Source organism: Hemitrygon akajei, chromosome 1 (assembly GCF_048418815.1).
Source record: "Hemitrygon akajei chromosome 1, sHemAka1.3, whole genome shotgun sequence".
Classification (NCBI taxonomy): domain Eukaryota; kingdom Metazoa; phylum Chordata; class Chondrichthyes; order Myliobatiformes; family Dasyatidae; genus Hemitrygon; species Hemitrygon akajei.
Window position 1 is genome coordinate 49966697 of NC_133124.1, and position 26888 is coordinate 49993584.

At 39.3% G+C, this 26888-nt stretch overlaps 1 protein-coding gene across 1 annotated transcript in view; it reads left to right on the forward strand.

Moving 5' to 3' along the window:
* The window catches only part of prkdc (protein kinase, DNA-activated, catalytic subunit), a 236238-nt gene that overhangs the window by 18187 nt on the left and 191163 nt on the right, over positions 1–26888 (forward strand). Inside the window, exons 4-17 of the mRNA XM_073042713.1 lie at positions 941–1015; positions 2235–2334; positions 3298–3410; positions 6529–6628; positions 6721–6776; positions 7679–7709; positions 10399–10556; positions 11885–12031; positions 13935–14099; positions 14738–14906; positions 17321–17370; positions 23589–23735; positions 25782–25934; positions 26217–26332. Of these exons, the coding sequence (XP_072898814.1) occupies positions 941–1015; positions 2235–2334; positions 3298–3410; positions 6529–6628; positions 6721–6776; positions 7679–7709; positions 10399–10556; positions 11885–12031; positions 13935–14099; positions 14738–14906; positions 17321–17370; positions 23589–23735; positions 25782–25934; positions 26217–26332 (1580 nt within the window). The remainder of the gene's footprint in view (positions 1–940; positions 1016–2234; positions 2335–3297; positions 3411–6528; positions 6629–6720; positions 6777–7678; positions 7710–10398; positions 10557–11884; positions 12032–13934; positions 14100–14737; positions 14907–17320; positions 17371–23588; positions 23736–25781; positions 25935–26216; positions 26333–26888) is intronic.

Below are 26888 nucleotides of genomic sequence, written 5' to 3' on the forward strand. Positions count from 1 at the left end.
ATGAGATCAATTATGTGGAACTAAGATTCAGTCTTTAAAGGTCCTAGGGAGGAGTGGAAACAGCGTTTTGCTGCACGATGAAGATACCATGTCTGCTTTCAGAGAATGCTTCTATGGGAAGCATTCCAAACAGTCCACCTTAGTGCCAAAGGAGTCATAAATATTTTATGCTTGGGAGTGGAGGCTGTTAGTATTAGCATCAGATCATGTTAGTGACTGGAAAAAAAAGAGTGAAGTAGAATTTAGTAATTAAAATATAACTGATGCTTTATATTAGGGACAGAATTTTCACATTGTAGATGTCTAGGTATTTTACAAACTCATTCTTGAAAAGGAAACCTGCAGTGAAGTTTTGAGCTGTTGTTTTATTCTTTATTGGCATTTTATTAGGATGATATACCTTTGTGGTTTTCTGCTGTTGTAGTTCATCCACTTCAAGGTTTTGTGTGACGAGCACTCATATACATATACCACTGTTATAACACATGGTTATTTGAGTTACTATAGCTTTCTTATCAGCTTGAACCAGTCTGTCTATTCTCCTCTGACCTCTCTCATTCACAAGATATTTTCACCCACAGAACTGCTGCTCACTTTTTTTTTGTTTTTCAACACATTCTCTGTAAACTAGAGACTGTTGTGTGTGAAAATACCAGATCAGCAGTTGTTGAGATACTCAAACCGCCCCATCTGACACCAACAGTCATTCCATGGTCAGAGTCAATTAGATACATTTCTTCTCCATTCTGATGTTTGGTCTGAACAACTGAACCTCTTGACCATGTCTGTACGGTTTTATGCATTGAGTTGCTGCCACATGATTGGCTGATTAGATAATGCGCTTTAATAAGCAGGTGCACATGTGTACCTGATAAAGTAGCTGCTGAGCGTATGTAAAAGTGAACTTTATTTGTGTGTAATGCCTTCTTTTATTTCTTAGGACATGTGTCTTCCGATGTACAGCAAAGAAAAAGCTGCAAAATGCAAGTCTGCTGCCTTAGACCTCCTCCTTGTGGTAGGATACTTCTGCCTCATCATTTCATGGTGTTTCAGAGGGAGTTAATTATCTTGAAGTACTTTCTAAGCATAGATGAATTTTAAAAATAACTTTGAATTACAATTAAGTGTTACATGTATTATTTCTTCAGGATATAATTAGCACAATTTATCTTTGTTAGTATCAACACAGATTTGTCTAAAAAGTTGTCCATTGAATTCTCATTCTTAATGTTTGAGGATGTAATATCTGCTGACACATTGGTGCAGTACTTCATGAATGCAATATTACTGGAGATGCTATCTTGGGATAAATCATTAAATTGAGACCTTGTCCCTAATCTTGATCAGAGAGTAATTTTTTTCTATAGCCATGTTCAAATAAAATTAAGGAGTCCTTGTTTCTTCACTCATCTTTTCCCTTTAAATAAAGTCAATATAATAGATTAATTATTATTTCATATCACCACCTTTGTTATGTCATGAGTGGGGAGATTTTTTGGGCATTGTTCAATCATAAGCACTAATATCTTTTATCTTATTAAATACACAATGTAAAGTAAAGAAAAGTGGCTGTCTTTTCTTCAATTATGAATGAACTTCTGAGTAATTCCCTGTGCAATGATTTGCAGTGCTACATGTGTTTATTTTGAATATTTTAAATCATGCTCTGCTAAGTTTATTTTCATCAGTAGAATGAACATTCAGAACTTAAAAAACATCTTGAGCTCAAGTTAAAATGACAACCTTAGAAATAAAAATATTAGATATTAAGAATATTAAGTGGACTCTAATATCACAGCTGAGATGCAGTGGATGAACCTACTTTTGTGCCGTTGTTACACATGGAAGTAGAACTGTGACTGATTTTGCATTAAGTACCCATGGTGCAATATCAGGGGGAAAATGTCCCCATTATGATTTGGCATTCAGCTCATATGTGAAACCATTATTTCAAGTTCAAGTTTAATTGTCACTCAACCATGCACATAAATACAGCCAAATGGAACAATGTTCCTAGGGGCCAAGTTGCAAAACAACACAGAACCAACAGGCACACATATAGCACATATAATTATCCTACGCCTTTAAATAATGGGTTGCAGTCTTTATTTTTAAGTTTAATAATACTGAGCTAATATGAAATAAAGATGTAGACATTTTCATCAACCAAATTGGTACAGTGGAATTTGTTTTGTTATCAGTAATGTTTAAATAATATTATGATACATTTTCAGTTGCTGCGCAGTAAAATGTCTTTTCAAGAATTTAAAATTGGAGAAATCTTCAACAAATTTTACATGGAATTGGCACAGAAGAGCAAAATTCCAGACACTGGTGAGTTTGTAATAACTGAAAATGTTGATGGTGCTGTGGAGAGAGAAAAACATCTGGTGTAGTATTGACAGAAAACGCAGGAAGTATTCAGCAGGTCATGCTACATCTGTGCAGAGAAAACAGAAGTTATCATTTCAGGTCAATGAGCTTTGATCAGGACCGGGAAACGTTACTCATGAAACAAGTTTTGAAGGGTAGAAATTGAATAAAATGGGTCTTTAATTGGTTGGAATGCATTGAATAACAGGTGGTGCCTAAAGGAGAGTATAAAAGAGGGGTGAATGACATAAGGAGGTATAAATAGAAAACAACTTTGATACACCAGAAGAAGAGCAAGAAAGGTAACTGAATTCTGGAAATGTGAAATATAAGGCTGGAATGGTTGATTATTTGAAATTCTGGATTAGAATGAAAATAATTTGCAAGTTCAGATTTTTTCCCCGAGTTTGCATTGAGTTTTATTGCGTTTATTTGATAGAAAGCTGGGAGTTGTTGCATTTGTAAAGCAGTCAGTATGCTTGTATTTGGTTGCTCCCATGCAGAGGAGGTGACATCATCACCAACAAAGGGAATATTCTAGTTTGGAAAAAGTAAATCGCTACTTCACTTGTGAGGACAGTTGAATCCCTGGATGGTGGGAGAGAAGGAAGGAAGAAACAAGGTCAGCAGGCAGGGGTTTCATCTCTTGCAGTTGTATGGGAAGAAGATATTAGAAAGGGTGTGAGTGTTGGTGGAAATGCAAGAGTGGATCTGAGTGAAGTGGAGAGAATGATCCCTTTGGAATGTTGAATGTTCCACGGTTGCCATGATCGCCATACCAGTTTTTGAGGGCCATCTGATGTAGCGCCTGTTTACACTATCTGACATTTGCCTTTTATTGCCATTTAAGATGCTTAATAGGCACACTATATGGATGTTAACATAGTAAATGCATTAAAATACTTTAATGACTTGTCTTTATAGTACTGGAGAAGATTTATGAACTTCTGGGGGTTCTAGCTGAAGCACATCCTGCTGAAATGCTTGATAATTCGGAAAAACTCTTCCGTGCCTACTTAAGTGAGTTGAAAACTCAGGTATGTGCATAATCCTCTCATCTCTTTTCCATTTGATTTTAACTTCCTGAACCAGATACAAATTTACAAAAATAAAAAGAGAAAACTCTGGAAACCCTCAATAGCTCCTGCAGAAATGGAAACTGATTTAACAATTCAGATCAAAGCCATGAGAGATCATATGATCCACTTGACTGATCCCAACATTTAACAATTTGTAAACTTTCTTTTCTTCCTACTTCTGGTTGTTGAACCCTCTTTGGCTGTGTGTTCCTCTCTGCGCCTTGTGGGTGGTAACCTTGCCGTTTCTTTAGCATTTATCTGTTTTTACAAGGCCACGTTGCTAACATGATGCTCGATACAGCATGGTTGAAAAGCATGCAAGGAGCCGGCTGGATTTGAACCTGGAACCACTCGCCTCAAAGTCCAGAGTGGATGCCACTACACCACTGGCCGACTTCCATTTCCAGTCACTTGCATTTTATTCAATCAGTTAAACCTATATAATCGTGAAACAAGCTTAAACAAGTATTCTGTAATGCTGAGGCCTGGAGCTGGGAAATAGGACTAACCTAAATTCTGCTTTTTGGTTTGCTTGGGCATAAAAGGCTGAATAACATCTTACTATTCTGTAAATTTCTGTGATTTTGTTTCCTGCATCACCTCAGTTTCAAAACCAGTAACATACTCAGTGTGGAAGTTGAGTCACATGATTTCCCTGTTCTTTCTAATGACACTGAGACTGTGAAGATATCTACTCCCCTCAATCTTTCCTTCCATTTCATTAGTAAGAAATGAAATCAAAAGTAGGCTACTTGGCCTCTTTCATAGATAGATAGATAGATAGATAGATACTTTATTCATCCCCATGGGGAAATTCAACTTTTTTCCAATGTCCCATACACTTGTTGTAGCAAAACTAATTACATACAATACTTAACTCAGTAAAAAAAAATATGATATGCATCTAAATCACTATCTCAAAAAGCATTAATAATAGCTTTTAAAAAGTTCTTAAGTCCTGGCGGTAGAATTGTAAAGCCTAATGGCATTGGGGAGTATTGACCTCTTCATCCTGTCTGAGGAGCATTGCATCGATAGTAACCTGTCGCTGAAACTGCTTCTCTGTCTCTGGATGGTGCTATGTAGAGGATGTTCAGAGTTATCCATAATTGACCGTAGCCTACTCAGCGCCCTTCGCTCAACTACCGATGTTAAACTCTCCACTACTTTGCCCACGACAGAGCCCGCCTTCCTTACCAGCTTATTAAGACGTGAGGCGTCCCTCTTCTTAATGCTTCCTCCCCAACACGCCACCACAAAGAAGAGGGCGCTCTCCACAACTGACCTATAGAACATCTTCAGCATCTCACTACAGACATTGAATGACGCCAACCTTCTTAGGAAGTACAGTCGACTCTGTGCCTTCCTGCACAAGGCATCTGTGTTGGCAGTCCAGTCTAGCTTCTCGTCTAACTGTACTCCCAGATACTTGTAGGTCTTAACCTGCTCCACACATTCTCCATTAATGATCACTGGCTCCATATGAGGCCTAGATCTCCTAAAGTCTACCACCATCTCCTTGGTCTTGGTGATATTGAGACGCAGGTAGTTTGAGTTGCACCATATCACAAAGTCCTGTATCAGTTTCATGTGCTTTGCTGTTCAATGAGAGCATGGTGGTGACATTTAACTTCCTTGACACTACATCTCTCGATTCACTTAACTTGTATTCTGCCTTGACTGGTCTCAGTCAGATTGCACACCCCTTTTGGGTAGAGAGTTCCAAAGGTTCAGTACTGTAAAAAACTTGTTGGTGAAAGGTTCATCCTTCATTTTGAGACTATGACCTCTGGTTGATGTCATTTTAGCCAGGGACATATCACTCCTGCACAATTTTTGTGTCCTATAAAGATTTTGTACATTTCAGTGAGATCGCCTCTCATTCTTCCAAACTTCATGATTTCTCTTCAGAGGATGACTTCACCTCAGGGGATAATCTTCCCATCCCAGGAGTTAATTGGGTGAACCTCCACTTGTCCCCACTATCATCTTAGGTAGGAGACCAGACCTATATATGGTCCAGGTGTGCATATATGATTATGGTAAAACATCTTTACTCTTGAATGGAAATCCTCTTGCAATGAGGGTCAACATGCAGTTTTCCTTCCTGATGGCTGGCATAACCTGTATGTTAACTTGCAATAATTCATTTAAAACAATGTTCCTTTGAATGTTAATGCATTTCAATATCTCACCCTTGAAGAAAAAGTTCTACTATTTTTTTCTGACAGAGTCGCAGGCTTCACTTTTTTCATATTCTGTCTGCCATATCATTGCCCTTTGACCTAGTGTGTCTGTGTCTTTTGAATCCATTTAGTGGCAGTTACAGACAACCAGTTTGGCAACAAATTTGGTTGCTTTCTGCACCAAAAATGTTATTCTTTTAACCAAACTTCTTAATTATAGAACAACCTGGTTCATTTTAATTTGTTACATGACATTCCTTGCCCTGTACTGATGTGATCAGCAAATTGTCCTTTGTTAAGTTCTTATTCCAAACAGAAATGAATGCTAGTTCATTTTCGTCTGTAACTGTTCTTAGTTTCACCAATGCAAGTTGAAATAAACAGAGTAAAACTCTGTTAACCCACTATCCAACTATTAGGAAATCATGATGGGTTGGTATCTGACTGAGCAGTGAAGTTCGCCGCACACTATTCCCACTCAGGTCTTGATTTATTGGTGTAGTATCTGACAAAGCATATGAAGTTTGCTGCACACTGTTCCCACTCTGATCTTGATTTACTGGTTGATTGGAAAATGCATTGTTTTACTGTATAATATCTGAAAAATAAAAGGTATTAATTGGAATAATACCCAATAGTCTGCGATATCTGCTGTTTCAGCACCACCAATGTTTTAAGGATACTGGATTATTGGAGTTTTGATCTATGTTGTTCTTAATAAATGGTATGTACAGCAATTTGCTGCTTAGATGGAAGAAGTTATGTTAATATTCAGTAAAACCATTTTTTGTAAAGGCCAATTCCATGAGACATGTGTTTTGGGTTTTCTTTTTATCTTGTGACCTCACCGAGTCATTCTTTATGAAAGCTGACTATTCTTAATTCCTCAGATGACTTCAGCAACAAGAGAGCCAAAACTACTTGTGGTGTCTGGGTGCCTTAGAGGACTAAAAGCACTTATGGTTAACTTCACTAAATCTGTAGAGGAAGGTTGGTATTTTTTGTTTAAATTATATTGAGATACAACTGCCTAATTTGGCCATAATAAAAAGGGAAAAATTACAAATGAGTTTGTTTTGTAGATCCGAAGACATCAAAGAGTATTTTTGACTATGCAATGAAAGCCATAAATCGACAGGTTAGTTCTAAATTGCATATTTTTTTCTAGTACATTTTCTTTGACATGGAAAGATAAAAGAGTAAGTGTTTACTTTTGCATTGGGTGAGTTGAAAGGCTTGAAATAGTTATTAAGATGTTCATTGGTTAGCAAGATGTACCAGGTGGTTTGCCACAGGGGTTGGTGCTGGGCCCTCTTTTATTTTAACAAATTGTGTTAGTGATAGAAGTTAATAAAGTTATGAGAGGCAAAGATTTGAGTAGATTTTTTTCCCAGAGTCAAAATGTCTAAAACTAGAGGGCATGCATTTGAGAGAGGAAAGTTCAAGTGATATATGTGAGGCAAATTTTTTACACACAGGGAGAATGGTGGGTGTCAAATGTGCTGCCAGAGACAGTAGTGGAGGCAGACACAATAAAGACTCTTAAGAGACCCTTATACAGGCACGTGAAAATTGGAAAGAATGGAGAAATATGGGCAGAAGGGATTAGGAAATTAGATATTCCAAATTCTTCTTGCCTACTGGAGAGAGCTCGTGCAGGGTTTCCACATCCGGGCCTGAACATCATAGGTTTGAGGCCCCCTCTGTTACTACCACAGTCAGAGTTCCTGTATGAAATATTGAGCTTTAATTCTTTGAAGTACCTGTATGGATCTGTCAATACTCGGTTGCTGTCTAGTCAAGTACTTTTGTCTGATGGGTATGGATTGATGAGCAGTGATGTAGTGATTTAGATCTCTCTGGTCAGTAAACAAACTGTTTAAATAAAAAATGACAATTTTTGTGAGAGGAATTAAAGAAACTCAGTTCTGGCTACATTGAATAAGAAAAAATATATGTTACCTCTTGTGAGTTCAGAAAGCAACTCTAATCGGTCAGTAATGCCATAATTTGTCAACTTATGTATGTTTCTTTTACCAGACTGACATGAAGCGATATGCTGTTCCTTTAGGTAAGGTTTCTTTATTTTGTATCGCCTCTTTGCATTTGACATAATAATAACAACCTGAAGTTCATTTGCTCCAATTTCATGGAGTAATGGATTTAATATTCTGGTATTATTGAATGTAACTGTGGCAAGTTGTAGAAGTGAAGAAAATATTAATACAGGTTGACCTTCTATAATCCGGCACCATTGGGACCTGAGGAGTTCCGGATTAGTGAAAACACCGAATTACAGAAGGATCACGTTAAGCAATAGCTAACCGCCTCATCATACCTTTAAAATATCGTGTAAATTAGTACAAGTTAGATAATAATGAAACAGAAATATTAAATGAGTAGCATGTGAAATTTTAATAAAGTAATATACTGTACAGGTACAGATAAAATAAAGGGTACAGGTAAATGTACAGGAATTAACTCATTCAGAACAGTTGAGCACTTCTGCTTCTAAAGTGAGACGTTTAATATACCTTCAGGCAAAGTTACATGTCTGCAAGTGTGGGGTTGTCAGGATCATCAACATCTTCATCTTGAAAAATGAGTGAAGCATCAGGTGCTGAAACTGGCACAACAGTTTCTTTAACAAACTCTGCTGCTGCTTCCTTGTCTGCTGAACGTTTTTCACCACACACTGCACGAAACTGTAAGCCTGACGCTGCTTGAACCAATGAAGCCAGCCTTCACTATAGTCACACTCATAATCTAGTCCTAGTTCTTCATGAAACACTTCTGCTTGTTCCTTCACCGTATCTCCAGATAATTCAACACCTTCACTTACACGAAGATTAAACCACATTATCAGCGCTTTATCTAGTTCCGAACTTCTTCCGTCTTTCATTGTTTTTCTTACGCACATCCGTTCCTTTGAGCCACTATCAGCAAAATAATGTAGCAGTTTTTCATTCTGTCTCTTCATATTGTACACTGGAAGAGCCAATGTTGTAACATTCATATTCAGTTTATTGTCATTTAGAAACCACAAATGCAATGCAGTTAAAAAATGAGACAATGTTCCTTCAGAATGATATCACAAAAGCACATGACAAAACAGACTACACCAGAAAATCCACATAATGTTTGGCAATCCCCAAATCCAGAGTCCGGAGAGGCTGCTGCATATTAATATCGCGCTACCATCTTAGCGCGTTCCCCGGAAAGAAGCTCCAAATCTACCAGACAAAACAAGACCAAAAACTAAAGCTACAAGACCTGCACAAAATCACAGTTACAACAGTGCAAACAATAGCATAATTGATAAAAAAAAACAGACCATGGGCACAGTGAAAATAGTCCAAGATGTTAAAAGACTTTAAGTTCGAAAGGAACCACCACACAGTTTCCACAAGTCCTCAGGGTCCCGATAGACTTGTCATCCCACGCAGGTGGCAGAAGGGAATACCCCCGCTATGGACTTCCACGGCGCCGCCCGACTCAGCCTTGCATACGCAGCACGCAACGAAAGCTCCATCGAACCCAGCCTCGCAGACACCGCACACACTGACAGCGACCTGACCGCAGCGGACTTCAAGTCCATCGAACCTCCGAGCCGATGACCATCACCTCAAGTATAGCTTCTCCGAGCACCATCTTCTGCCGAGTGTATTAAGATGCCCCCGCCAACGGCCACCGGCAACGCGACCCCGAGGACTGGGGGCCTGTTCTTCCTAGCAGAGTCCCGGACCTCACAGCAGCAGCAGCAACGAAGAAGGTCTTCCTGGAGATTTTCAGATGTTTCTCCGTGCTCCCACGTCCGTTTTTCATCAGATTAGGATTGCGCACGGCACCCCACTTCACAAATAAAACAAATAATATTTCAGCTCTGGAGTGGCCACTGCAAGCTGCGTCGCGCCGCCATCTTGAACCGCACAAGCTTTCCACCGATAGACCACTGTCCTGTTTTCTCAAGAGTTCAACCTTATCTTTAATGGATAATGTGCGGTGTTTTCGCTTCACAGCACGAGGTGCATTTCCTTTACTCATTGGAGCCATAGTTGGGGCTAAAAAACAGAGCAAATGATGTTAACAAATGCAGGAAAACAAGCAGGAATTGCCTGTGTATGCTTACAAGAGCGCGCTAACACGTGAATAGGTCTAGCGCAACCAAAACAATACACAGCAGATTGGTACGGTGGCCCAGGAAATTTGAAATCAGTGCCGGATTATCGAAAGAAGAGAATTGGTGAAGGTCTACTGTACCATCAAGATAGGGAATTTGAATACTTGAAACATAGCCATTGCTTCCCTCACTTGTCTATTATTGAAGGTGTTCATGCATCCTAAGGTATGGATTTTGTACGTCTTCCAGAACTTGCCTTAGAGCGTGTTCTTAATATAAGGTTGACCCCTAAGAATGGGTCGGCTGTTGAAGTGCAGAGGCTATAGCAGTTCATCCTGTCCTCATTGTATGTGTGTGAATGTTAACTTCCAGCAAAGCTCACTGGATAGTGACTGGGAATGAAAATCATTTAGTATTTCCCATGCACTCGATGTAAAGCTGATTTCCATCTGGCCAGTCTGGATAGTCTGTATGGTTCAATCACATCACATTATGTAATTTCCGTCTAACCACTCATTTCTCCCATTGATCAATTTGTCTTGAACCATGTGTATTATTGCATTAGGAAGAGGGAATTAAATATAAATCATTGTAGGATATTCAAGATTTTATTGTGTATTTTTTAATATCTTTTGTACAGCTGGAATGCGTCTATTTGCATCGCATTCTAACCAATTCAGCAGCTACCTCCTAGACAACTATCAAGTCCTTTTTGAAGCAATGTCAGTATGGTGTGGCCATACTAATGCTGAGATGAAAAAAGCAGGCAATGCTGCTCTTGAGAGTTTCCTTAAAGAGGTAATTAATCTTCCTTACTTCGGTATTCTAATACATATCTGACATAAATCAATAAAATAAATTTCCATTTAATATGCTTCAAAATACGACAGGGTGGTTTCCGTTTGCTCACATGTCTTTGTATCCTCAGCAAAGATTATGATGATATACTACAAGAAGGAGTGGCATTTTCCCAGTTAAATTGCAGATTTGATTTGGAACCTGTTTCATAATAATTAACCTGCACAAAAAAAAGTGGTTATTCCGCACAACAGGTTCATATTGCTTTTTCCTCTTCACAAGCTTCTCCTCATTCCTCTTCATCTAATTCTAGTAATATTCCTTTCTGCCCAATTTGCCTATCTGTCTTTCCCATCTACGCCTCTATACAAAACATTTCATCAAACTCATAGCACCCTCCACGTTCTAAACACCTTTTAGGTAAAGTCTTGAACTCAGTACTAGTGAGTATATCGTGCTCAGATCCTGCTTATGTTTTCCTGAGATTCAGTTTCCTCAGTTTTGGATTTGTTCAAATACCTTTCCAATGCATGTTTTCTGTATTATGAAGAGGTGACAATCTTCACAGTACTACAAATTTGAGATTAACTGAATTCTATAAAAAATTTGGCAGTATTTATCTTCTCAAAAACAAATCCTGCTATTTATGTGCTTTTTGTTTATGGTTTTATTTGTCTGCATTGTCACTTTTAGTGTGTTGTTTACCAGGCATTATAGGTAGATACAGTTAGCAAAACTTCATTGTTATTAATTCTAGCCCTACAGAAATAAACTCCAGTGGTCTGTCAACCATTTTAGTAGTTTGTAGTTGTTATGGTCTTAATTGACCATGTTATTGACATTTAACTATGAGCACTAATCTATCTTCTCAGTGCAAAAATATAATTGTTCAATATTATGTATTTACTTTTCCATTAAAGTAGAACTACTCCCTTAATTGATATTTTACCATTTGCATGTTCAAGTTCTTTTCACTTTTGGATCTTCAATTATTTCATTCTGAAAATGTAGATGTACGTTTATTCAATTAGTATCAGGGTGTCCAGGATCTGTATGATTGTAACCTGTTTGCACTTAGATATAACTGTAAAGTTGACGGTGTTGAAATGGATGCTAATTAAACAGAATGCCTAATTTTTGCCCTTCCCTTTGAAACTGTTTTTCCAGAGGTGAAAAATTCTGTAAGGCTGCATTAGAGGATATTATGACCAGTAGTCTTATTTACCGATACATTCACACACAACTCGGACCACAACTTTTCCTAGATTACAACAGTGTACATGAAAGTAGGTAAAACAATTAATTTGTTTTGTCTTTTTCATACACAGATTGCATTACAAGTGGCAGAAAATGCACATGTGCATAAAGATAAGTTGCAGTACTTTATGGCACAGTTTTATAACATAATCCGGACAATGGAATCAAGCAATAAAGAACTCTCAATTGCTATTCGAGGATATGGACTTTTTGCAGCGGTATGTTTCTAAGTTGTTATGTGAGCTCCTCCTTTGTATTTATAAAGTACATAAATAGGAATATTTGTGTAAAGTTAATCACACTTTACAGGAAAAGTGTGTTTCAGTAATTGGATGTCATTCTAAGTAAGTGAGCTGTGAGAGAATGAAAGCTATCTGCCACTATCTCAACAAGTGGAACTTCAAATGTATAATTTCCCTGCTGTTGAAGTTTGGTCCCACAAGTAAAATTTACTTGATTTAACTGGCAGTTTTACTGAGATTCCAAAGAATGGTTGATGAGTTTTGTAAGATGTCTAATTTACTGATTAAGTTTCGGGGAAGAGAATATTTGCACTGTTTATAACAGAATTTAAGGCACTCCATTGTTGTTATTGAGTATATTTATAAATTTTGTTGCATTTTTAGCACATGATCTTTAACAGAGGATTAAGAAATCGGAATGATTTCATAGTGCCGAGCAATTATACCAATTGAGTTTATTTTTATAAGAGCAAGATACTTGCTGAGTTTAGAAAATATATTAAGCAGAATTGTGAGTAGATGATTTTTTCTTCTCTGGGCACGTAATTGTATTGAATATCATTACAAATGTTGGCAAACGTTAAATATGAAGAGATAAATACAAAAGTAGTATTTAATTATATCATATAGATTATTAATTTGCAGTACCCTCATATAAAGTCCAGTATTATCTACTTCTACCAGGTTGCTTTTGTTTTTCTTCTAGTTTTGATTATCTCATTTCTTTTGAACTTTACTTTTCCTCATGAAGTGTCAGTTTAATTGCCTTTTTAATGACAGTGGAAGTGCTCATTCCCGCCACATCATCATGAATTGTTCTGTATCATCTTTGTTTCATCATCTTCTTAAAGACATCTTATTCTAATTACAATCTCACCATTGATTTCTGGATGTAAGAGACAGCAAATGCTAGAATTTGACGCAACTGACAAGATGGTGGATGAACTCAGCAGATTAGGCAGCATCTGTGGAGGAAAATTGACAGTCATCAATTTCAGTAGAGACCCTTCACATCAAGTCCAGTTGAAGGGGCCCGTCTGAAAGCATCAACTATATATTTCCCTATTTCCGGTGCTGTCTCACCCACTGATTTCTCCAGCATCTTGTATTTTGTTCACCATTAATTTGTATAGTTTTATCTTCTGCTTTCCTCCTTTATTTTCACTTTGCATGTTGTAAATAAACTCTGGGATCCATTGATCTTCCCTCTGTTCAAGATCCATTTATGTCACCACCTCTCGCTTCCTCCCGCAAATTATTTCAGCTGTTTTATTTTATTTATTTTATTTTGCTTATTATGGAACTGTATATCAACTCCTCCCTAAAAAAAAGTATTAATTTTATCCACTACGCTCTGTATTATCATTATAAAAGCTCAGTGTTTTACCAGTTGCACAGTGTACGTGCATCACTTTGATGTCTTCTCGGCTTTTGACAATTTACATTGACCTTTTTGGGTTTTGAGAGTTTTAATGCAACCAATCAAGATTTGGAATGCTCTGCCTGAAAAGATGAAGATAGATTCTTAATATAAGAATAAATTGTTAGCACAATGAAACAAGGGTGAGTTGGACAGTTGCATTTTTAAGGAAAACTGAGAAATATTTGAGGCAGGTACATGACTAGAGGGAGAGGGTGGGTTAATATCATTGGTTCTGGATGCTTTGTGAAAGGACTTGATTCGACAAAGTACAGAACAGTTCTAAAGGGCTAGTGATGTAACAAATTAATCAGAAATATTAAAGACATTAACATCAACAAGTTTTACAATATTTTTAAATAATTGCACTTTGGTTCTTGTCTTAACTTTACAATGAATGCACTAAAATTAATAGAGTCTAAAGGTTATTTAATTTTAATGCTTTCTCTATCATTTTAGCCCTGTAAGGCTGTTGACTCAGAACACGTTGACTTCATGTACACAGAGTTGATTCAGCGTTGTAAACAGATGTATCTTACAGAAGCAGATACTGAAGATGACAATATTTATCAGCTTCCCAGTTTTTTAGACTCCATTGCATATGTCATCTTCCACATTGACAAGGTATGTATATCTAATGTTGTTTCCTTCAGAAACATTCCATGTTTGTCTTTTGTTAATGAAATTTTTATCTTACTTTCAGTTTCATTTGCACCCATAATTTGATTTTAAATTATATTTTAATAGCTAGAATTAAATTGTGACTTTATTTCTTAAAATTAGTTTACAAAAAAGTATCTTGTATACCACTGGATCCAGTCCCTGTGGCATAGAAACCATGTGCACCAGTGCATTTGTCAAGATTCGTGCAAGGAATACCTTAGTCATTCATGTTCCTGATTAACAAAGTACTCTCAGAAATTGACCAAAAGCAAGACTTCTAAAATATCACACACAAAATGCTGGTGGAACACAGCAGGCCAGGCAGCATCCTGACAAAGGATCTCGGCCTGAAACATCGACAGTGCTTCTCCTTATAGATGCTGCCTGGCCTGCTGTGTTCCACCAGCATTTTGTGTGTGTTGTTTGCATTTCCAGCATCTGCAGATTTCCTCGTGTTTGCACTTCTAAAATACCTTCATTTTTAAAATATTTAAAAATTATCAGAGAACAAAAATTTCTGCTTCAGCTGTTTGAAATGAGAAATTTATTGAAAAATGCAGAGTTTACATCTATGATTGGAATTTTTTCTTCTTCTTCAGGTCCCTGGAGTTTATACATCGGTGTTAGAACGTCTAATAGTGGTTCAGATGGATGGCTTCCCACAATACAGCACAAAGATGCAACCAGTTTGTTGTCAATCCATTGTTAAACTCTTTATTGCTTTGGCTGGAAAAGGCCCGATGTTCTGGAGTTTTATCAGCACAGTAGGTCAGTGTAATTGTTCACTCCCATAAATATATTAAACTGCCACTTTTCCATATGACATGATTAGCAAAATATTCCCTAAGGTTTCTTAATGCACATCAATGTTGAAGATGTAGTTAGTTTGCAAAGGAATAACGACTATAATACTAGCATGGATAAAGCAGGAAACAAAGAGCAGGAATGAAGGGAGCCTTTTCTGATTGGCTGCTGGTGACAAGTGGTGTTCTGCAGGGCTCGGTTGTTACGTTGTATGTCAGTGATTTGGATGATGGAATTGATGGCTTTGTGGCCAAGTTTGCAGATGATATGAAGATAGGTGGAGGGGCAGGTAGTGTTGAAGGTAGTAGGGATGCTGCAGAAAAACTTAGACAGATTAGGAGAAAGGCAAAGAGGTGGCAGATGTAATACAGTGTCAGAAAGTGTATGGTCATGCACCTTGGTAAAATGAATAAAAATGTAGACTATTTTCTAAACGGGGAGAACATTCTAAAATCTGAGATGCTATGGGACTTGGGAGGTTAACTTGCCAAAGTTTAACTTGCAGGTTGAATTGGTGGTAAGGAAGGCAAATACAATATTAGCATTCATGTCGAGAGGACAAGAATGTGAAAGCAAGGAAGTAATGTTGAGAAAACATGAGGAAATCTGCAGATGCTGGAAATTCAAACAACAACACACACAAAATGCTGGTGGAACACAGCAGGCCAGGCAGCATCTATAGGGAGAAGCACAGTCGACGTTTCGGGCCGTGACCCTTCGTCAGGACTAACCGAAAGGAAAGATAGTAAGAGATTTGAAAGTAGTGGGAGGAGGAGGAAATGCGAAATGATAGGAGAAGACCGGACGAGGTGGGATGAAGCTAAGAGCTGGAAAGGTGATTGGCGAAAGTGATACCGAGCTGGAGAAGGGAAAGGATCATGGGACGGGAGGCCTCAGGAGAAAGAAAGGGGGGGGAACATTGACTTCTCTAACTTCCGTTAATGCCCCTCCTCCCCTTCTTACCCCATCCCTGACATACTTAGTTGTTTTTTTTTCCTCTCTCTCTGCCCATCACTCTGCCTGTTCTCCCTCTGGTGCTTCTCCCCCCACCCCCTTTCTTTCTCCCGAGGCCTCCCGTCCCATGATCCTTTCCCTTCTCCAGCTCTGTATCACTTTTGCCAATCACCTTTCCAGCTCTTAGCTTCATCCCACCCCCTCCGGTCTTCTCCTATCATTTCGCATTTCCCCCTCCCCCCCACTACTTTCAAATCTCTTACTATCTTTCCTTTCGGTTAGTCCTGACGAAGGGTCTCAGCCCGAAACGTCGACAGCACTTCTCCCTATAGATGCTGCCTGGCCTGCTGTGTTCCACCAGCATTTTGTGTGTGAAGTAATGTTGAGGCTTTATAAGGCACTGATGAGGCCACACTGGGATTATTGTGAGCTGTTTTGGGTCCCCTGTCTAAGAAAGGATGTGCTAACGTTGGAGAGGGTTCAAAGGAGGTTCACAAAAATGATTCTGGGAATGAAAAGCTTATCATATGAGGAATGTTTGACTCTGGGCCTGTACGCCTGGAATTTAGAAGAATGAGGGGGAATCTCATTGAAACCTATCGAATGTTGAAAGGCTTAATTAGAGTGGATGTAGAGAGTCTAATGGGCATCTAGGACCAGTGTAGAGGGCGCAACCTCAGAATAGAGGGATATCCATTTAGAACAGAGGTCAGGGGGAATTTCTTTAGCCAGAGTGCGGAATTCATTGCCACAGGAGGCTGTGGAGGCCAGGTCATTGGACATATTTAAGGTGGAGGTTGATGTCAGGGTGTGAAAGGTTACGGAGAGATTCCAGGAGAATGGAGATGTGTGGAAAATGGATAAACATGATCACTTAATGGAGCAGATTCGTTGGGTGGAATGATCGATTTCTGCTGTAATGTCTTCTGGTCTTATGGAAAGGTTTCTATTTTAAATGGGGTGAACATCAAGGATGACTGGAGTTATTGTGCTTTAATAAATGATCCTTGGCCTTCTGAAAGGAACAATGAGAACATTGTTCACAATTTTTTTGTGAAAATTTAGGAAATTAGAACTCTCTTAACAAATTGCAAATGAGTTTAATGTTTTGATTTACAGTCACTAAAATGCTTCCATTATTTTTGTGTCAAACTGGAAAAAGGTGCTGGGGGAATTTTGATATTTGGCAGTGGAGCAAGAAGGTTTTACATGCAGGGGGAAAATTTGTAACTGTGAATGCAAATTAAAAGAATTAATGCCATTTGGTGACTTGTTAAACTGTGAATTATGTTGCGTTTACATAGGGTGATTTTCCATTTATTGTCTGACAGAATTATTGAAGTTGGCCAAATAAATTTGGGAATTAATTTGGTTCTTGAGTTTATTGACCTGTTGATTCAAGTTTGTTTAAAATTGTGTTTCAGTGCATCAGGGTCTGATTCGCGTGTGTTCAAAGCCAGTCCTACTTCCCGGGGTAAGAAAAATTTGCATGATCTCCTTCACTGAGCAGCAGACATTAACCGTTGCACTAAGGTCATATTGTTGACTATGGGCTGTCAAGTAAAAAACATTAGCATTGAATTTATTTCAGACAAACTAGGGGATTCTTGCATAAAATTTCACTGGATCAATGTCTGTTAAAATACCATGAAGAGAAGAATTTCATGTGAAGGATTTGTATATTAACAACAAAGTGTCAGAGGTAGTATCTGTTGATAAGGTACATTTATAATATGTTGTCAGTTTTCTAACCTGAAAATGCTAAAGTCCTTTATCAGTTGACCTTGTCGCTTTACACTTTGTAAACTCAATTCCTTCTTGCTCATGTTCTCTGTGTTCAATCAGTCTGATTGTCGAAGAATTGGCTTCAACAGACTCAGATCTCTGATTTCTCCTTGATCTGTCAAGTACAATTTCTCACTTGGATGCTTCCAAACTCCATTGGGTTGAAGGAATTTTAATCCATTTCTCCTTACAAAACTGCTTCAAATCCGGGATGTAGGTGGGCTTCCTTGCATGAACTGGCTAGTTAGCCTAACCTCAATGGTTGGGAAAGTATTGGAGCCTATTATGAAGGATAAGATTTCAGGGTACTTGGAGATTAATGATAAAATAAATCAAAGTCAGCATGGTTTCTGTAAAGGGAAATCTTGCCTGACAAATCTGTTAGAGTTCTCTGAGGAAGTAACGAGCAGAGTGGACAAAGGAGAGGTGGTGGATTAGAATCAGGTTTCTTATCATTGGCATGTGATGTGAAAATTGTCATTTACTTGGATTTTCAGAAGGCATTTGATAAGGGGCCACACCTTATAAGGCTGCTTAACAAGATAAAATCCTATGGCGTTACAGGAAAGATAATGGCATGGATAGAGGAATGGCTGACAGCCAGGAGCCAGTGAGTGGGGGGGAAAGGGGTCTTTTCTGGTTAGCTGCCAGTGACTAGTGGTGTTCCTCAGGGGTCAGTACTGGGACCACTACTCTTCACATTGTTTGTCAATGATTTGGAAGTGGAATTGATGGCTTTGTGGAAAGTTTGCGGATGATACGAAGATGAGTGACGGGGTAGGTAGTGCTGAGGAATCAAAGCGATTGCAGCACGACTAAGACAAATTGGAAGAAAGGGCAAAAAGGTGGCAGATGGAATACAGTGTTGGGAAATGCATGATAATGTATTTGGTAAAAGAAACAATAGAGCAGAATATTATCTAAATGGGGAGAAGGTTCAAACATTAGAGGTGCAGAGGGGGTTAGGAGTCCTCATGCAAGACTCCCTGGAGGTTAATTTGCAGGTTAACTGTGTGCTAAAGAAGGCAAATGCAATATTGGCATTTATTTCATGGGGAATAGAATATAAAAGCAAGGAGATAATGCTGAGGCTTTGTAAGACACGAGTCAGGCTGCACTTGGAATATTGCCAACAGTTTTGGGTCTCATATCTCAGAAAGGATGTGTTGGCTTTGGAGAGAGTCCACAGGATGTTCACGAGGATGATTCTGGAAATGAAGGGGTTAACATATGAGGAGCATTTGGCAGCTTTGGGCCTGTACTCACTGGAATTTAGAAGAATGTGTGGGGATCTCATTGAAACAGATTGAATGTTGAAAGGACTAGATAGGGTGGATGTGGAGAGGATGTTTCCTGTGGTGGGGCATCCAGAACTAGAGAGCACAGCCTCAAAGTTATGGGGTGATCTTTTAGAACAGGTCAAGTGGAATTTTTTTAGCCAGAGAGTAGCAAATTTGTGGAATGCTGTGCCACAGACTGTAGTGGAAACCAAGTCTGTGGGTATATTTAAGGCAAAAATTTCCAGATCGGTCAGGGCATCAAAGGATATTGCAAGAAGGCAGGTGTATGGGATTGAGTATGGGATTCAGGACCAGCCATGATGGAATGGCAGAGCCGACTTGATGGGCTGAATGGCCTAATTCTGCTCTGATGTCTTATGGTCTAACTGCTTGCTTCAGGTCCTTCCTCCACATTTCTTTCGGATTAAGGTCAGGACTTTGACTTGGTCATTCCAAAACACAAATTTTCTTCTTTTTAAACCATTCTGTTGCTGATTTACTCTGGTCTTTCAGACCATTGTCTTGTTGCATTATCCAACTTCTATTAAGCTTCAGGTGATGGACTGCTATCCTGACATTCTCCAGTAAAATGCCCTGATGCAAGTTTGAATTGATTGTTTGCAACAATTGCAAGCTGTCCAGACCCCGAGGTAGCAAAGCAGTCCCAAACTATGATGCTCATTCCACCGTGCCTCATAGTTGAGAGGAGGTTTTAGTGTTGGTGCCCTTTTTCCTCCAAACATAGCAATCTGCACTTATGCCAAAAAGTTCAACTTTTGTGTCATCTGTCCACGGAATGTTGTCCCAGAAGCGTTGTAGAATAGCCAGGTGGTCCTTTGCAAACTTGAGACATGCAGCAGTGTCTTTTTTGGAGAGCAGTGGTCTCCTCTGTGGTGTCCTTCCATGAACACCATTCTTGTTCAGTGTTTTCGGATAGTGGACACATGAACAGACACTTTAGCAGATTTCTGCAGGTCTTTTGCTGTTACCCTTGGGTTCTTTTTCACCTTCTTCAGCATTGCACATTGTGTTGTTGATGTGATCTTTGCAGGATTCCCACTCCTTGGGAGAGTAGCAACAGTACTAAATTTCCTCCATTTGTGGACAATTTCTCTTACTGTGGACTGCTGAACACTCTGGTCTTTGAAAATGCCTTTGTAGCCTTTTCCAGCTTCATGCATATCTACAATTCTTCTTCTCTAAGGTCCTCTGAAAGTTGTTTTGATCGAAGCGTGGTGCATATAAGCAGATCTTTCTTGAGAAGAGCAGACTCTGTCAGTAACCTGACTTTGTGTGTCTTTTTTATAGGGCAAGGCACCAATCACACCTCCAAACTCACCTCGTTGATTAGTATACCTGATTCCAAATAGCTTTTTGTCGAAGGCATTACCCTAAGGTTTACATACTTGTTTCAACAAATAAATTGGATCATTTTTCTCATAAATAAATGAACAAGCATAATGTTTTTTCGTGATATTGATTTAAATGTGTTCTCTTTATCTAATTTTAGAACTTGCATGAAGATCTGGTCACGTTTTATGTCATATTTATGCAGAATTGGAGAAAATTCTACATTGTTCGCAAACTTTCTAGCACCACTTTACTCACCTCCTTCAAGTCATTATTTAGTAGATGAACCTTTGGCAGCAATTGCAGCACTGAGTCTGTTTGAATAGGTCTCTATCAGCTTTGTACATCTGGACACTGCAAGCTTTCCCCATTCTGTTTACAAAACTGCTCAAGCTCTGTCAGATTGCATGGGGATTGTGAGTGAACAGCCCTTTTCAAGCCCAGCCACAAATTCTCAATTGGATTGAGGTCACTCCAGCCACTCCAGGACAACAACTTTGTTGTTTTTAAGCCATTCCTGTGTATCTTTGGCTTTATGCTTGGTGTCATTGTCTTGCTGGAAAACAAATCTTCTCCGAGGTCACTGTACTCTTGAAGACTGCATCAAGTTTTCCGCCAGAATTTCCCTGTATTTTGCTGCATTCATTTTACCCTCTACCTTCACAAGTCTTCCAGGGCCTGCTGCAGTGAAGCATCCCCACAGCATGATGCAGCCACCAGCATGCTTTATGGTAGGGATGGTGTGTTTTTGATGATGTGCGGCATTTGGCCTACGCCAAACATGGTGTTTAATCTGATGGCCAAAAAGCTCAATTTTGGTTTCATCAGACCATAGAACTTTCTTCCAGCTGACTTCAGAGTCTCCCACTTGCCTTCTGGCAAACTCTAGCCAAGATTTCATGTGATGTTCTTTCAACAGTGGCTTTATCTTTGCTATTCTTCCATAAAGCTGTGACTGGTGAAGCACCCAGGCAACAATTGTATGCACAGTCTCTCCCATTTCAGCCACTGAAGCTTGTAACTCCTCCAGAGTTGTTACTGGTCTCTTGGTGGCCTCCCTCACTAATCTCCTTCTTGCATAGTCACTTAGTTTTTGAGGACCTCCTGCTCTGGGCAGATTTACAACTGAGCCATACTCTTTCCATTTCTTGATGATTGACTTAACTGTACTACAAGGGATATTCAGTGACTTGGAAATTTTCTTGAATCCATCTCCTGACTTGTGCTTTTTAATAACCTTTTTGCGGAATTGCTTGGAGTGTTTTTTTTTTGCCTTCATAGTGTAGTTTTTGCCAGGATGCTGACTCACCAGCAGTTGGACCTTCCAGATCGAGATGTATTTTTACTACAATCAATTGAAACACCTGGACTGCACACAGGTGATCTCCAATTAACTAATTATGTGAGGTTGTTTCAGTGATGATTTGGTGGGCCATATTAAAAGGGATGAATACATATGCAATCAATTATTTTGTGTTTTAAATTTGTAATTAATTTAGATCTCTTTTTAGAGATCTGTTTTCACTTCAACTTCAACTTCTGTTGATCAGTGTCAGAAAAAACCCAAATTAAATCAGATTCAGATTCAGTTTATTGTCACTTATAAACCACAAATACAATGCAGTTTAAAAAATGAGACAACGTTCTCCGGAATGATATCACGAAAAAGCACAAAACAGACCACACAAGAAAAATCCATGGTGACTCAAGGTTGTAAAGCAATAAAATATGAAAGCTTCGAGGGGGGGAGGTGATTTTTTTTAATAAGCATTGTACATTGTCAACTAGGCTTCCCCTTTGGTGAAAGAAGCAGAAAATGCTGAACAGCTAATCATGCAATGTTTGAGAGAAGTGGAATGAAAACATTGTGTTGTTGATCCTTCATCAGAATACCATTGAAAGGTTCCAATGAGATTCATTGCCCTAAAATGTAAACTCATAGGGTGAATGGGAAAGCACAAGATCTCTTGTTTATCTCCCACTAGGGATAATGTGTAATCTTTTGAGTGTTTCTGGAATTTTCTGTTTCATTCCCAGCATCTATTATGGTTTTCTTTTTATTTTCCGTGTACCTGTAATCAGGTCACTGAGCTTTTTTTTTCACAAGTTAACGATTACAAAAGCTGGACAAGGTAGCTGCCTTTACAGGAGGTCAGTAGCGCTCATTTCCTGAGAGTCCGCACCCTGGCCAAGGCTTTACACGGATCATTATAGTGATGATCGTAGGATCAATATTAGGTCCTTTTATTCTGCTCCTTCATTCATTAACTCAATACTGGCTTTCTGCCATAGTTTAATTTATCTGCGTTCTCCCCATTTTCCTTGGTCTTCGTGCTATCTATTGATCTCTTTTTGGAATGAGCACAATGACAGAGCCGCCGCACCCCTTGGGGACACAGAGCTCCAAAGATTCTCCTTCCTCTGAGTGAGTAAATCTCTCATTTCTGTCATAAGTGGACGCGGAAGACTGTAACATTGGAACAGCGAGTTGTTGGACTCCATTCTCATTGTTGCAGGAGTGACCTCTCTCTCCCTCGATGGAGAGAGAGAGAGCCTGTCTGAGCTTCTGGGTTATGGACTGTAGTTTTCGATGGACTCTAGGTCAAGATCTCTGGGGGTGGGAGACTTTTGCTATTGCTTGTATGGTGGAAGGGAGGTCGGTACTTCTGATGGAGAGGAGGGGGTGCAGGTGGAAGAGGGGCGATGCTTGTGCTTGGGGAGGCTTTGGGGTTCTGATGGTTCTATCATTTATTCCATGTGGTTTCTTGTTTCATGGATGTCGGTGAAGAGTAAAAATTTCAGGTTGTATACTATATGCATTCTCTGATATTAAATTGAACCATTTGACTTCTTATCCCGAGGCTGTGGTGCACATTGTGGATTCTTCTCTGAGCCAAGGGAAACATCTTCCCTATATCCACTCTGTTGAACCCTGTGAGAATTTTCAAGTTTTCAACAAGATCACCTCTCATTCTCAAATGTAGAGAACAGGCCTGGTCTCACATCTCAAGATCCAGATGTACTTGCCTTTATCAGCTATATCCTTACTTTGGTGAGAACAAAACTGTGTATAATATTTCAGGTCCGGTATCAGCAAGGGCCCACACAATTGCATTAAGACTCTATTCAAATCATCTGGTGCTTTCACCTTCTCTGCTGACCGTGCTTATCAATTACCTACACTTGCTGTTCAAAATTTTTCTTTTCTGTGTTATCTTTACTCAGCACATTTCCTCATTGTGATGTTAACTAATGGAAATTTTAATTAAATCCTTAGGAGGGAACAGGAAAACTTGGGCCGGGATCAAATACACAGCAGTCATCTGGCACCAGTGGCAATGTGACAACAGGAAAATGGAGAGTTCCATCTTATAAGGATTACTTGGACTTATTCAGAATCCTGCTAGACTGTGAGAAAATGAAGGTATCCTCATCTGATATGAGTTTAGTACATTTTAACCATAGGTTGACATAGCCAGGCGAGTAGTGGGGATAAGCTCCCACTATCTATAAAATGCTCCCAATGGGGTGCGATGCTGTTGCCCTTGACAACCAAATCCAGTTCCTGGCCTTCATGTGTCACTTAGCTGCTAAGTATGATGGACTATTTCTTCTGACAGGAGAAGGGGCAAAGGCGGGTATTTGGAGTCGTAGAACCAGTTACTTAAGGCAAACATGGCTCGTCAGCCGTGTTTGACAGCTCATCTAGGAGAAGGAAAACTCTGATCTCAAACCTCCGCTGCCTTGCAACTATACCCACTCATGGGGAAGGCATTGGAAGTAAACCTGGGGAGAAATCTGGAGCTGGAGTCCCTAAGGCAGTCCTACACAGTCCAATGGTGCTGGTGCCAAACTGTTTCGGCCTCTGCTGTTCCTGTGGGTTCATCAGCTGCATGGAGAGGGGGATCCTGGTGCATGGCCAACAGCTTGCTTTCCATATTGTACTGCCCTGGCTCGCATAAGACCCAATGTGCATGGTCAACACCAACCAGCAGAGGGCCTCACACCTCACATTTTAACATGCTGTTCAAAATGGAATCAGAATGATGGGTGCAGTACAGAATGGAGAGTTTAAAAAACAATCTGCTTAGAAACATAGAAAACCTACAGCACAATACAGGCCCTTCAGCTCACAAAGCTGTGCCGAACATGTCCTTACCTGAGAAATTACCTCGGGTTACCCATAGCCCTCCGTTTTTCAGAGCTCCATATACCTGTCCAGGAGTTTCGTAAAAGACCCTATTGTATCTGCCTCCACCACCGTCGCCAGCAGCCCATTCCACGCACTCGCCACTCTCTGCGTAAAAAAAAAAACAACTTACCCCGACATCTCCTCTGTATCTTCTTCCAAGCACCTTAAAACTGTGTCCTCTTGTGCTAGCCAGTTCAGCCCTGGGAAAAAGCTTCTGACAATCCACACAATCAATACCTCTCATTATCTTGTACACCTCTAGTAGGTCACCTCTCACCCTCCATCGCTCCAAAGTAAAAAGGCCGAGTTCACTCAACCTATCCTCATAAGGCATGCTCCCCAATCCAGGCAACATCCTTGTAAATCTCCTCTGCACTCTTTCTATGGCTTCCACATCCTTCCTGTAGTGAGGCGACCAGAACTGAGCACAGTACTCCAAGTGGGGTCTGACCAGGGTCCTAGAGAGCTGCAACATTACCTCTCGGCTCTTAAACTCAATCCCATGATTGATGAAGGTCAATGCATCGTATGCTTTCTTAACCAGAGTCAACCTGCGCAGCAGCTTTGAGTGTCCTCTGGACTCAGACCCCAAGATCCCTCTGATCCTCCATACTGCCAAGAGTCTTACCATTAATACTATTTCCTCATCATTTTGACCTACCAAAATGAACCACTTGACACTTATCTGGGTTGAACTCCATCTGCCACTTCTCAGTTCAGTTTTGCATCCTATCAATGTCCTGCTGTAACCTCTGACAGCCCTTCACACTATCCACAACACCTCCAACCTTTGTGTTATCAGCAAATTTACTAACCTATCCCTCCACTTCTTCATCCAGGTCACTTATAAAAATCATGAAGAGTAGGGGTCCCAGAACAGAAAATCATGAAGAGTAGGGGTCCCAGAACAGATCCCTGAGGAACACCACTGGTCACCAACCTCCATGCAGAATATAACCCGTCTACAATAAGGCACGACCTGCCTTTGACAAAGCCATGCTGACCATCTTTTATCTCTAACCTTTCAGTTTCATTTCAATCTTTGCTGCTTTTGTTTACATGAATTGTTGTGTCTCACCTGCCTCTGGTGGTAATTTGTATATTCCATCTGTAGATGTAGAAGTGCAGCAAAACTACAATTTCTTTCCTAAATTATCAAGAAATGGTAAATACTGCCTCAAGCAATTGTGGCTGAATTGTGATATGTCATTTGTTACATTCTGAAAAGAATCAAATGTTCTGTATTGTGAAAAACATGAAATCTTATATATATTTAAGGTATCCGGATTGATTGAGGAGACATTGCAGATCAGTGAATCACCCCTGAAGTCATTAAATCGCCTGCTGTATGATGAGTTTATTAAATCAGTGCTCAAGATTATTGAGAAATTGGATCTGACTGTGGATAAACAAAACCCAAATGAAGAAGGGGTATTATACTTTTTTAATGTCCTTTTTCTTTGTTCTGATATGTAATCTGATTTTAGCTTTAGAAATTTTGAACATTGTCAATAGCCATAGCAATGTTTCTTTAATTTCTTTGCCCAAAAACAGGTTTGCTGATTAATGTATGCATCCATAAATTGATCTGTTATTTCCCAGTTAAATATAACAGGAAATGGTTAAATGAATAGCCAGCAAATCTGATTTAGAAAATATAAAACAAAATGTTGAAGCTTATGCCATGACTGAAGGTCCCTGGTTGATTTGCAGGGGTCGGGTGACATCAGCAGTGCCATAGTAATTCCCACATCTGACCCAGCAGCTAATATGCACCCAACTAAACCAAAGGACTTCACTGCCTTCATCAATTTGGTAGAATTCTGTGGGTAAGTGTGCAATTACTTAACAAAGCAGCAGAAAAGAATTCATTTTAATTATTTTTGAATACTGTTAACACATTGTACGTATCTGTATATGTAACCGTTGACTTGATTGATATTGTATGTCAGTGCTTTTATATATTTTTATATACTTAAAATCAGTCAGTAGTTTCTTTGCCTTATAAATGTATAATTAGCTCTTAATGTTAAGTGTGGTCTTTACCATTGGTCTTATCTGGTAGGGAATCTACTTACAAGCACAGTGTTCCTTCCTGGACCTGTATAGAGTGCATTGTGTCTGATTTTCTTGAGCTGAAGCTCAGAATCATGATAAGATTACTTACATGGCTTGAGAATTCAATCACTGAGACTGACTTTTGAAAATGCTCTTCTGCACCATAATTAATAATGGATTTCTGAGAACTGGAATTTAACTGGATAGTATTTATTTCATGCCCAGTCGCTCTAAATGCGAACTTTGGCCTACTCTGTGCATAATTACTATTAAATAACTAACACTGTGTTTGAAATATATTCTTTATTCAAATAATTATTAATACTT